This window comes from Platalea leucorodia, assembly GCF_965183815.1.
Source record: "Platalea leucorodia genome assembly, chromosome: 5".
Lineage (NCBI taxonomy): Eukaryota > Metazoa > Chordata > Aves > Pelecaniformes > Threskiornithidae > Platalea > Platalea leucorodia.
In genome coordinates, this window is record NC_138827.1 from 83,813,115 (window position 1) to 83,826,317 (window position 13,203).

The window sequence follows — 13,203 nt, forward strand, 5'->3', positions numbered from 1 at the left end:
TGTTACGTGAGCTCTTACAGGGTTAAAGTCATCCAAAACGAGCAGGTTTCAGTAGAAATTTAAGCTAGAAGTTGAATTAGGCTTCACAGAATGCATGTTATTAACGACCCTGGTTTTGCTTGCTGAGCGCCCAGTCAGTGTAAGTTGCATTAATGTTTCACGATGATGTCATGTCTAATTTAGAGTCGAGGCCCATTTTCCTTCCCTACCAGCTCTCTGCCACTGTATTTTCATACCTGTCATTGCAGTCTACACTATATCTGAGATGAGAAGCTATTCTGTGGCACGTGATTTAATCATCATTTATGTTGGTGCTAAATTGGACCTATGAAACCAAGCCAAACAGTTTGTTCAAAGCTTTAAGTAAAGAGAACTGTTGTGGTTTAACCCCAGCCAGCAGCCAAGCACCATACAGCCACTTGGTCACCCTCCCCACCTCAGTGGGATGAGGGAGAGAATCGGAAGAGCAAAAGTAAGAAAACTCGTGGGTTGAGATAGGAACAGTTTAATAATTGAAATATAATAATTATAATGATAATTATCATGAAAACAATGAGAGAGAGAGCGAAACAAAACCCAGGAAAAACAAGTGATGCAACCACTCACCACCCGCTAACCAATGCCCAGCCAGTCCCCGAGCAGTGATTGCTGCCCCCCTACCAGCCCCCCCAGTTTATATACTGAGCATGACATCATATGGTATGGAATAGCCCTGTGGCCAGTCTGGGTCAGCTGTCCTGGCTGTGCCCCCTCCCAGTTCTTGTGCACCTGGTAGAGCAGGGGAAGCTGAGAGGTCCTTGACTTAGTGTAAACACTACTTAGCAACAACTAAAACGTCGGTGTGTTATCAACATTATTCTCACACTAAATCCAAACCACAGCACTATACCAGCTACTAGGAAGAAAATTAACTCTATCCCAGCTGAAACCAGGATAAGAATTTCTGCATGCAACAGCCCTAAACACAAAGGACAACGCTGCTGCTTTGCTCTGCCCAATTTGGCAGAGAATAAGAAATATAAAGTTACACAGCGGGCAATACATTAGCCTATTTAAACATGTATATTGTATGCAGTGTTAGATCTTTTCTCTTTGTTGCAGTCACTTCCCTTGCTGAAATGCAAGGCAGGGAAAGCCAAAAAGAGAGAACATTGGGAATGTCTGGGTAGGGTACCCAAGAGAGCTGAAAGACCAGGTCGGAGAGGATTGAGATTAATGGCTAGACAGCTGAGAAAAAGAGTGGTAGTATGAGAAACAAGGCAAATATGACAAAACCAACAACACTGAATTTGTCTCCATGAGACAGAGGCTATCCCATTACCCGCTTGCTTTTACTATTCACCATCTCCAGAGAGAGCGATAAGGTCATCTCCATCCCGCACAGATAATCTCAGCAGCCTCAGCGTATTCCCATGGATATATGTAACTCAGTGCAACAGGAGATGGCCAGGGTTTTTTTGGATGTTTTGCTGCAGTCCTTCTCTTTCCTTTTCTTTAAGCAGTCAGCCCTTCAGGCTGCTTCTTGGAGTCTCAGCCCCTCAATCTGGCTGAAGCTATTTGTGAAGAATCAGCAAGGTACATTTTGCATCAAGAATTTTCATATATGAATTCTGTTCATTGTTTCCTTTTTCCATGAATGAACTCTGGATTTATTAAAATCCTCACTGAATTTCTGGGAAGATTTTCAGAGACTTCTAAAGGAATTGGTTTAGACTCTCTGTTTTTAAATAGTATTTCTGGCATTCCACCATTAAATAAAGCAAATAATTTTCCAGTAAATTGCATTAGTATAATTAGCATCTAAGTAAGTAATTCCTGAGACAAGTATTCACATCCAAGAGACATCTGTAGAGACACCCGAAGAGTGTTTTAATACATTATCCGATAGACTTTCAACAAAGGAAGACTTATAGTAGGTGCCCCAGCTTGATCTCTCTGAAGTCAATTTCAGATATTGTTCATCTGCTAGGCATTCCTTTGGCTGGTATTTGGTGTGAGCTTAGTTCAGGATATTTATTTTTGAAAATGAATGTTATGTGTGAGTAACCTCAAGTCTTTGATAGACCTACATGAATAATGTTGCCTGGGGTTCTGTCTGGTAGCTAATAAGCTGGGAGAGAAAAGAGGACAGGAGAGAGCTTATCCACAATACCTTTATTCAGGTGGGGTTTTTTTTTTGTTTTGGTTGCGGGTTTTTTTTGGTGGCAATACCTATCATATTTCTGAGAATACCACAAGACCTTTTGTTTAGCTTCTTTTTAAAATGCAGATTCATACGTACTGGCTTTTATATTGTTCCTTTGTGACAGGCAGAGATTGATGAGCCGCTGAATTATTTTCCGCAGGAGCTGTGTGGAATGTCACTTGGCTTCCGATGACAAGTCACCAGGAGAATGCAGTGAAAAATGCAAATTGGTTGATGCAACTGTCAGCACTGCAGAGGGTTTGTACGCTCAATCTTCCTTTTCTGTGTATGCGCGATTAGTGATAGTTTCCACTTCCAGTAATTTTATATTTGAAAGTAGCCTTGTTTTTCTGCTGTGAAATTATATTAGGGATCATAAGGCAATTGCTGTCTGTCTATGGTTCTTGTGTGGTAAGTAGGAAATGCAGATCCCCTCCAGGTTAATTAACTCATTGGATCACGCCTACTTTCTAAGCAGTTTATGTAAGAAAGGACAGAATTTAATAAATACCAGTCCCTGCAAATCAGTGGCTGATGAAAGCCCCTGAGGTTCAGTCATGCCTGCACCATGAGTTCCAGTGTGGCTTCTTTTACCATATAAATGCAAAACCTGACTCCAGTTCTTATGCAGACTCTTGATTACAGTCGACAACTAGACACAGCCCTTTAACCTGTGGCAAAGATGTTCTGCTTCTTGTCAAGTTTTACTGAGACATTCCTAGTATCCTAGAGGCTAAGCACATCTTCCAGTTGCTCGTTGTAATTCAAAACTGCCCTCCATCAATGGGAATTTCTGGAATAGGAATTAACTTTGAATAAAATAGTATTCTCAGAAAAAAAAAAATATAACTTTAAATGAAATACTACATTAAAGTCTTTTCCTTTCCTGTAGAGGAAGGTGCTTGCCTGTACAGTAGGCAGCCTGTATTTATTCTTATGGCAACTCTAACCCCAATCCTATGGCAAAGCGCAATTATTAGGTGAGGCGGGACATAGGTGCATTATATCCACACCACAGATGTAAACATAAGCATTAAATCAGACAAATATAAAAGTTAGGATGACAACGCAGAATGCTGTATGCACCTCTAAGGATTGTGCCTGCAAACTGTTGGAAACCCATCCAGAGCTGCATGCACGCATAAATTTCACTGATACACATCTTTCCAACAAAGCTAAACCTTTTGTTTTTGATTACTCCATAATATAGAGCTCAAAAGTTGCAAGTATTGCCCTTGTAAGGAAAACTAATTCTAATTTTGTATTTTTATTAAAATTATTATTATGCTTTGCCTTTTTAGACATCGGCATTTGTTTATAAATATAAAAATGTCTTCACAGACTTCAAAAACATATGAACACTTTTGTTGCATTATTTCAGGTTGCTATTGCCAGATGGCAGATATTTGTAGCTAGGAATATGTAAGACATTCTGCTTTCAAACATAATGAATACTAATCGAGAGCAGGAACAGTCACTTATAAGCTCTGTTCCCGCACACAGAGGTCACAGGAATATGAGCACGACAATATCACCTCCTGTTCCTGCTTATTTCCTTTTTTTCATGTCCTGTGCTTCCCCAATTGGGACTGTCAGCTAATCCTTTAGATTTAAAATTTATTTGCAGGAGTTACAGCAACTGCTGTAGTGAAGGCTGGATAACTGTTCCCATCCTAACCTCTCAAAAAAAAAAAAAAAAAGAAGCTGTTGCAAACTGTGTTTCATCATAAATGCTTGTGTAATAGCTCAAAGGATTGGTTTTGGCATGGAGGTAGCCTCATTAAGAAGTCCTGGGGGGGGGGGGGGGGGGGGGGAATCTTGAAAATAATACTTAAAAAAAAATCCTAAAATCAAAACTGTATTACCTAAAAAAAAAAAAATTTTTTTACAGGGGCATAACTAGACCACCACATAATATTTAAGACACATTATTGAGCAACTTCATATGGCAGCATACTGCTTGTTTCTGGTTTATATTTCAGTTTCTTTAATGCTTCGAGGCTTTTTGAAAACTAGAAATTGTTCTCAGTTAAATAAAATATTAGCAGTTAAAGATTTACTTTCTCTTTTGCATGCGTACGTTGCAACACAACGACTGGCACTGTGGAGCAATAGAACAAGCGTAGGCTTTACATTTTCCTGTTCCCTGGGAATGCCTGTTTTAGCCTCTGAGCCGTGCCTTTCGCCTCCTCTGCCTCGGTCCTGCGGGTGCCGGGGGTTTCTCTTCCTGCTCCCCGCAGCAGGGTGACCGGGGCGGCCGCGGCGCGGGCGGCCTCCCCGCCGGGGATCCAGCAGGGCACGGGATGGCACAGCAGCTCTGGAGGTGCGGATGGCTTTGCATTTACTGGGCTTATCTCCACGGCAGGCATTGCTTTTGTATATTTATTTTAATCCATTTTTAATATTTTAACATTAAATGGGGCTAATCCCCCCTTTGCCAGATGGGTGTAAGAGGAGCCCCTGTTGCTCTACTCGCTACCTAGGAGGAATCACAATTCCTAAAAAGCGGCTCCTGCCACCACCCCAGCCACAGGGCAGCAGGCTGCTCCTGCCGCAAACCCAGCAGGGACAGCTACACTTTCCTTGGAGAAATGGATTTTTTCCTACCCCATAGTGTTGACATTGCACAAATTCCCAGTGCAGCAACAAAGTGGATGCTGGAGCCTGAATAAACCTCTATTATCAGCGCTGCTCTGTCGTGCTGACTCAAAGTGAGATGAAACTGTTCAAAAAAAGCATTTTGTTGAGCAAAAGACATATAAGAAAGGGCATAATGATGTTTAAATTTACAGTCAATTTTTTTTGTTGAATCTTTTATCTAAGTATCTGTTAGGAAAGTCTTTCGCACTTCGAGGCTTCAGCTTGCCACCGTTACCCAATTCTTCTTCCAGTGTGACCCCAGTGATTTCAAATACCATTGAAATTAATGGAATTAGGCTGCAGGCAGAAGTGGGAAAATTATGATGATTCACTGCAGAATGCAGACAATTACACAGGTGTAAATTACAGGAGTTTACCTACCTAGGCAAATTTTTGTGCTGATGAACTGGCAATAATCTACGCAATAGTCTCTCTTAGTGATCCCTCACCCTAAAAATAACATCAGAGAAATAAAAATACTAAGCATAAGCTGGGTTCTGAATAGCTTCAACTGGCATCTTTGCTTTCATTTCTACATCCTTGCACGTGATGAGATTTCTGTTCCCCTTGGTCTCAAATAATGACATTAAATTAAAAATTACAATTTAAAAATAACTAATGTATTTGCAGCTACTGCCTTCTGGACGATACTTGGAACATCTCTGCAAGTTTTTCTCTGCCTTCAGGATAGCAAACAACTACCCTTTTCCTTCTTTTTTTTTTTTCTTTTCTTTTTTTTTTTTTTTTTTAAAGCAAGCTAATATTCTTTGGATCTGCTTGCTTAAAAGAGTTGGGAAACAACAAATATTGCAAAACTTGTGACAGTGTTACTGGAATTGTGACCTGGCAATGACTGCCATAAATTCAGTACTCTCAGTCTGCAGTTTGTGGCCCTTCTAACAAAAACCAAATCTTGTTAAATCAGCAAGTCTTGTCTGCCTGTCACCTTGATAGATAGCACATTGCTCTGCCACCAAGGACAGGCAACAGGTTAAATACAAGATTATCACAAATCAAGAGCACATTTCCATTAAAATCCAACCAGATGTGATTCTCTTTTTATAACAAGCAGAGAAAAGGACTGTAGGGTAGTCAGCTATTTATACTTTCATATTTTCTATGGTGTTTAATAGTGTTTTCTATAAGACCAAACCTTATGATAATAAGAAATATGGAAAAAAAAAAAAAAGAAAAATAATTGAGCACTTATTTCTTTATGTACCATAGGTTTCTTTAAAATTCATATTCCTGTCTGATTCCTACTTTATATTTCATTACTCTTCATATTAAAGTTTGAGGGCTTAAGATTTTTAGCACAGTTGCTTATGAAATTTCAGTAAGAGTTCTAAATGGGTAAGAAATAATGGAGAGTGACAATTATTTTTAAAGAAATGTCTGAGAAGTTTACTGTTTTTTCTCTACCTCTAAAAATAAAACCTAAGAAGTTTTTCTAAAAATGTATGGAAAAGCATACCTAGATTTCCAATGCTATTCAAATCATGGGTTATATGGAAACATAAGAAGCGTTTAGTCCCAGAGGTATTATTGCACACAGTTATAAGGTCAGATATTTTTGCTCTGTAGAAATATTATATAATGGTTACGCTGCAAATTACGGCATTTCTGGCTCTGGACCTGTAGTCTCAATTTTCGATCATCTTACTTGCTTTATATCGTCCCTCACAGCCAGCTTCCTCCTGTTCCCCTCTTCCCTTTGAATGAACTTTTCTCAGCAGAAAAGGTTTCCCAGTTAGGAATCATCTGGGGAAAAAAAATGGATTTTTATGCAGATCTACATTAAATGGAGAGACAAATAAATGGGGGCAGACTGTCGTCTCAGGTCACTTTTTATCTGCTTCCCCTGGAATCACATTACAAAGATCCTGGAATCGCAGTTTTCTGTTATTAATCTATATTTACTGTTGTGACAGTACTGGACACACTAATCTTTGAGAGTGCTATTGTGGAAGAAATAAATGGCAGCCCTTTTAACAGTATCCATTGCTGTTTGATGTATGTGTATCTACTTCTGAAACCGAATCTAGGCATGGTAGGAGTAGCTGCAAACCAAAGAGAACATACTGTTTACTTTGTCCTGTAATTGGGGACTATTACATTTCCTAGACAGCTGATGGTTAAGCATCTTGGAAGCACTTCCAATTCATTGACATTCACAGTACACTAGATTAATAAGGTGCACTAGATGGTCAGTGCAGATTGACAACACCTAGATCAGTTCTTCAGAAATACAAGTGAAAAATCAGAAATAAAACAAAACTGGGGTTGGAAGAAAAGTCATTACATTTAGTAGAAATTCAGAGGGTATTTCTGCTTTCATCTTTCACTCTGTACCATCCACAGACGAGGCTGTGACAAATATGATGCCAGCAGTCTCTCTTCTTATTACATGTTAAATTTCATTTGATCTGATTAATTACTTTTTTCCCTCCCTCTCCAGATTATTCAGAGGATAAATCCATTCCCTGCTCTTTGCAGGGGGGAAATGAATGTATAACCACATTTCTACTGGCTATGGATGAGCAGGGAAGGACAGTCATTCACAGCATAGAACAGAAAGGTAAGCAGTGAATATTGCTTTTTCTATGTGAAATCTGATTTAAACACACAGGCAGGGTGAGCTATCTAGAAGCTGAGCTCTTTTAAGCAGCACTGCACCTCCTTGTGTTTGTAGCTCTCCTCTGCCCAGCCAAAAGAGCACCTCCTTATTTCATGCGGTAGTAAAAGAAATACTTGGCCTTTCATGAAAGACGGGCAGAATGATCCTTGGGCTGCAAGAGTAAGTTAATTTTTCTAGTCCTGTGCAATTCTAAGATGATGATGCCAAATGTCATTTGAGAAAACTGTGATTCACTTTGAAATGCCGTATGTTTCATAGATGGACAAATATCCAAAAGACTATCTGGTTGGGTATACCTGATGAAATTCTAAAATATATTTATAATTACGTTTAATGTTGCAGTATCATTAAGTTTTGAATATTTTGCATAACTAACAGATATTTAACAGATCTCTATATCCTTTCATTTAACGTTACTTCTTATTGTTTCACTACTGATTTTTCATGAAAGCTCCTAATCGTGTAGGACAGGAGAGAACACAGACACCACTTTTCAGCTGCCAAACAGTTTAGTTTCCAGGCAATAAAAATGCCTTGGTTTTTTTTTTTTTTTTGGACACACCCAGTGTCCCAGTGCTAAATGTTAGTTATATTTTAGGGAAAGCCATGCAGATTTGTAACCTCATTCTGGTGGTACAAATGGCATTTATTTTGTTAACTCTTTGTGTAGCCTTTCTCTAGCATACATGTGAGAATGAAAGTGATTTCACTGTGCAAAAAAACAGCTTCTACCATAAGAACAGTAGTCTGGTTTTGTATAGGTTATTATTACAGCAAAGATGGTTGTAACAAAGCTAGTCCTAAAGAAGCACGTCTCTTTATAAACTACACCTCTAGGACTCAAGAATTTAAGGGAAAGATTTTCTCTTTATTAAATACACTTACTACACATTTTAAGTAGGTCTGAAAAAAAAAAAAAGTGAAAGAAACATCTTAAGGAAGGCACAGTTCATTAAACGCTGTGCAATGGCCTTCCCACAACTCTACAACAACCAGCTTCGCTGTCATCTGCTGTTCTGCTCCCGGGCCTTGAAACTATTGTGCTGTGGCAGCTGCGATGCATGTGAACGTGTACTGAGACCTCAGAAATGCTCTAGAAATTTATTTCATTTATGGAATTGAAGTCAAGACGGCACCAGTAGCCAGAGCATCAACCCACTGCTCAAATCAGACCCCCCAGAATTAGTTAAGTGATGACATCAAGCAAAAAAGTAACGTGAAGTACAATCACGTAAGCCAAGTAAGACTGAAATGAATTTTTCAATGTCCTTAAACAATGGTTCAGCAGAAAATTTTGTAAAATAGTAAGGTTCACTGACTTTCATACGCAATACTTTTTAATATTAAAATGATCAATCTTCTTTGTGTTTTGGCGAAGCAAAAGCTTCAGTTTTAGTTTTGACTCTCTGAAATATTGTATGATAAAATTTATTGCAGAACTCAAAATGCAAAATTCCTTCAAATTGTTCAGTCCAGTGTTTTCAGCTAGTCTAATGGATTTTTTCCTCATTGTTTTCATGAGTGAAATGCAGTTCCCTCTGTTTTCTCAATATCATTGGTGACTTTACCCTGATATGGATCTCGCTAGAATCTTCTCCTCTGCAACACACTGAATATCAGTTAATTGAAGTAGAGCTTCAGCCGTAACATTGTAAAATTCATGATCTTGTCAACTCAGCCCTGTTTTTTAGAATTATATTGGCACAGATCTGAAAATAATTTTCTAACTTTTCTGTTCAGAATCTGGGTCTGTATCCAGCAGCTGCTAATTGACATGGTAAAAGAGCAGTGGAAGAAGTTAGCAACTAATTTTTTTAACATTTTAATGCAATATTTTTCAGCCAGTTTCACAAACCCTTTAGAAAGCTAGCAGGAGGAAAATAACATGGACGTGAAGGAAAAGGCATGCCTAGCTCGCAGCAAATGAGAAGCCCAGCATGCCTCTTGACTGTTTTTAATTGCCTAAAATTTATTGATTGGATATCCACAGTCATAATTTGTTTTGTTTCCACAGATTGCCCACAGCTTCCAAATATCCCGATGATAATGGTGGGTGTCACTCTTGCTATCCTTCTCATTGGCATTGTTTTACTTTGTATATGGAAATTACTGGTGTCGGTTCAAGACCGAAAAGAGGTGGCCAAGTTTGAAGCAGAAAAATCGAAAGTTAAATGGCAAACGGTACGTTAAATGCATTGATTTTATATGAGGTTCTTTAATTTGGCTGCATGATGCACAACCGCCTTTAAGATTCTGTGTCTTGGCTTTGTTCTTTTAAATTTATAGATTTTACTGGTAGGTTTTCACTACATTTAGTATTCTATGTAGTAAAATTACCATTTCTTTAGGGATGAAAAATAGCTAGAGTTCGATGTCCTGATTTAATTTCTTCCACATGTAAAAGATAAAGAACATTTTTTTTATTAGTTGTTCTTTAATTAGCACCTCGCCTTTGATTAATCTTAGCAAAGTTGTTCGCTGCTTATGTAATTATCACAGGTGTACCCCTCTTCCCAGAAACAGCCCGTTTTAGGAAAGAGAGATTATTGATGGCCTCTGTCATGATGAGAGCCTGCTCACACATAGGACCAATGAACGTAAGCTGTCCAAAATGTAGGTAAAAGGACAGAGAAATTCAGTCCTTATCTTCTATTTATAGCTTGCGAACGTCTAATGCAAGCTTATACCACATGTTCCCTTTTCTTCTTTCCTTTCTGCCCATGAATTTTTTGCTATTCTGCAAAACCTTTAAGACTTCTGAGGCTCTTTGCAAAAAAGCATGTTGAGTAAGCGTTTCTGATGGGTGTCAGGAGGACAGGGATATGCTGCCGTTCACCCAGCTCCATTCTTGTACAAAGCCCTGTGATTGCAACTTTTCTGCAAGGATGGACACTGCTGGCCTGTCAGCTCTTGAGATGGGAAAAATCAGTTACTTAGAGGCAGAGCCACTTGAGCATGTTTCTTCATCCTTTGAGGGAGATACATATGGTAAGATGGAAGGGAAGGATACACTTGATAGAAGCATTTTCATTTTCTTTTCTGTGACAAGAGGATATGATAGGAAGGGAATGATGAGAGGCCAGGATAAGAAGCCCAGGTGGGACTTGCCCCTCTCCCAGTGCATGGTAATCTATGGGGCTCAAGCAAGAGGACTGTGACAAGTCACACCTCACTGCTGAGACACTATCTGTGGTTTTAGAATGGTCCGACCACAACATCTGATGTGCAAATTATATTGGACATATTTGATAAAGTATTGTTTGATGATGTGCATTACTGTAATCTGGGAGGCAGATGCGAAGGGAAGCATGTTCCTGACCCTAGACTGGTTTGTGCTGCTTCATATAGACTGGTCTCAATTTCAGTGGCTCGGAATACAAGCGAGCTGCTGAAGGCTATTCTAAAATGATCAAAGGTCAGACATTACTTCTGTACAAAGAATAGACCAGACCTAGGGAAAATAAATAGTGGGAGGAGAGTAGGATATTGGGCTTTAAAATTATGACTGGGGAAATAGAAGATGGGACATTTGTTCACTGACTTTCCCATACAAGCACGGTGAGATAGCAGGCTCCAAAGAAGCCAAAAAGCATTATTACACAACACTTGGTTAAGGCATAGGATTTATTTCCAAAGATATTCTAGATGATAAACACTTCCATGGATTCAAAATATCTATAGACAAATCCATAGGAGGAGGACATCCTCTCTGACCCAGGAGGCTTGTGAAACATGTGCCAGCTTTTCCACAGACAGCCTGCATCGCCCGCTGTCGGGAAGGACTTGCTGGGCCAGGCAGATGTCTGGCCTGAGTTTCTCACAAAGCAAAGCACAAATCATCTTCTCCTGCACATCGGGAAGCAGAGTGGTACTAGCTGGTGCATGTACAACCTGCATCGTAACACGGGGTCAGGAATCATGGATCAAAATGATCCCTTTGCTGAAGAGGTACGCTCAGGGCAGTGGCATGCAGATACATCTGCTTGCAGCTGAAGCAACGGCAAGATGAGTGAAACACTGCATGACTCCATTTCTTCTGTTTTTGTTGTTTGTTTTAGGAAACAAACCCACTGTACAGAGGTTCAACAACCACTTTTAAAAATGTAACTTACAAGAACGAAGAAAAGCAAAAAGGGGCCATGGCTGCAGATTTCTATTAGCGCCTCCGACACTACAAACTTAGTTTTACTGGCAGGAAATCTAAAAATACTTGTTTCTTCTCAGCTGATTATGTGATATTTGTTTGCACGTTGCAGTGGTATAATCATTCTGTTAGAGAAAATATATCTTGTGTTGGGAAAACTATAGGTAACGTACTAGTGGTAAAGGTTAGTAGAAATATTTAAAAAAACAAACAAACAAACAACCTTCAATATTCAAGCGCCCAGATCTTAAAAAAATAGCATCACAAACATTTTTAATTTTCTAATTAATACTGAGGATTAGAAATTATCACATGTAAATCTATTTTTGTGAAATTAGGTATATACAATGAGCTGTATACTACTTTGTTCATACACACAATCCCATATATTTGTGTTTAGGAATGTATTTGTACCAGTCTATTTGGTAGGCTGGTTTAAATTTAAAAAGATATTTTTTTCATGAATGCTGCTTAAACTACTGAGGTTAGAGGTTCCTCATATCACCTGTGTGACTGAATAATTTTTCGTCAGAAACAAGTAGTGCTATTGCCTATCCTCTGTGTATCTAAGGTATGCAGAAACATCTCCTCTCTAGTTCTTCTCTCTTGTCCTGTGTCCCTCTTTGCTTGTCCTTGTTGCTGTTTGATGTTCTTTAAGAACCCAGTCCCTGGGCTTATCTCAGGGAAAGCTAAATGAAGCTCTTGCTCACTGGCAGAGTTGTTTTCTGTTCCAGGTATAGACTACTTTTTCTTTTTTTTTTTCTCTTTCCTTTAAATTCTAGTGGAGAGGACCCAGAGCAAAAGAGAAATATTTGTACATTAGAGACTCCACTAGAGAAACTTTAAACCAGAGGATTACCAGAGCTCCATTTCACCATTTACATCCTGTTTAGGCACTCAACATAAACCTTGCATGCTGGACCATTACATGAACTGTTGCAGGAGCCCTTTACATGCGGGGAAAAGTTCACACACAAAGACTCAGTATCACACACAAAGACAGTACTCTTTTGTTGATACATCCAAAATTGTGAGGTTCTTTCAATGCCCAGCAGGCAAACCATTTATTCATGTGTGAAATAATGTATTCAGCAATTTTGGGCCGTTTTGTTTTGTTTTGTTTTGTTTTGTTTTCAAACTAAGCAACAAATAGATCTATGGATTCCACTACATATTAATTTCCATGACGTTAATGAGGATTTTTAAATCTCAGTTTTAGCTAGTTACTAATGACTTGCCATAAATTCTTAAATTGTAATGCTGTTATCATGCACAGCACCAGGGAAAAAAAAAAAAGCCCCAACAAAATCAGCTAACATCCTGGCATAAAAAATTACAACATTTGGGCTATTTTAAGTTAACAATAATTTACTTTACATCTTAATATCACTTTTCCTTGCATTTTTTAGTACTCTGGAACATACGGTCAAAATGTACATATGAATATAGTTACAGAAGAAGACTTAGAAATCAAAGGTACATCAACACAGTCACAGACAAACAATTATGTACATTCCCTATGGTAAATCATATATTTGATCTAAAAAACTCGATGTCCATTTTGTAATAAATATTTACAAAATCCGTGCAACTTCA

The 13,203-nt window shown here is 38.7% G+C and overlaps 1 protein-coding gene across 1 annotated transcript in view; it reads left to right on the top strand.

Moving 5' to 3' along the window:
* Positions 1-11,623, top strand: part of ITGB6 (integrin subunit beta 6) — a gene marked incomplete at both ends in the record, with an annotated part of 32,865 nt that extends 21,242 nt beyond the window's left edge. Inside the window, 4 exons of the mRNA XM_082314483.1 lie at positions 2,346-2,443; positions 7,284-7,403; positions 9,478-9,644; positions 11,522-11,623. Coding sequence (XP_082170609.1) covers positions 2,346-2,443; positions 7,284-7,403; positions 9,478-9,644; positions 11,522-11,623 — 487 coding nt within the window. The remainder of the gene's footprint in view (positions 1-2,345; positions 2,444-7,283; positions 7,404-9,477; positions 9,645-11,521) is intronic.
* Positions 11,624-13,203: the final 1,580 nt, after the last annotated feature.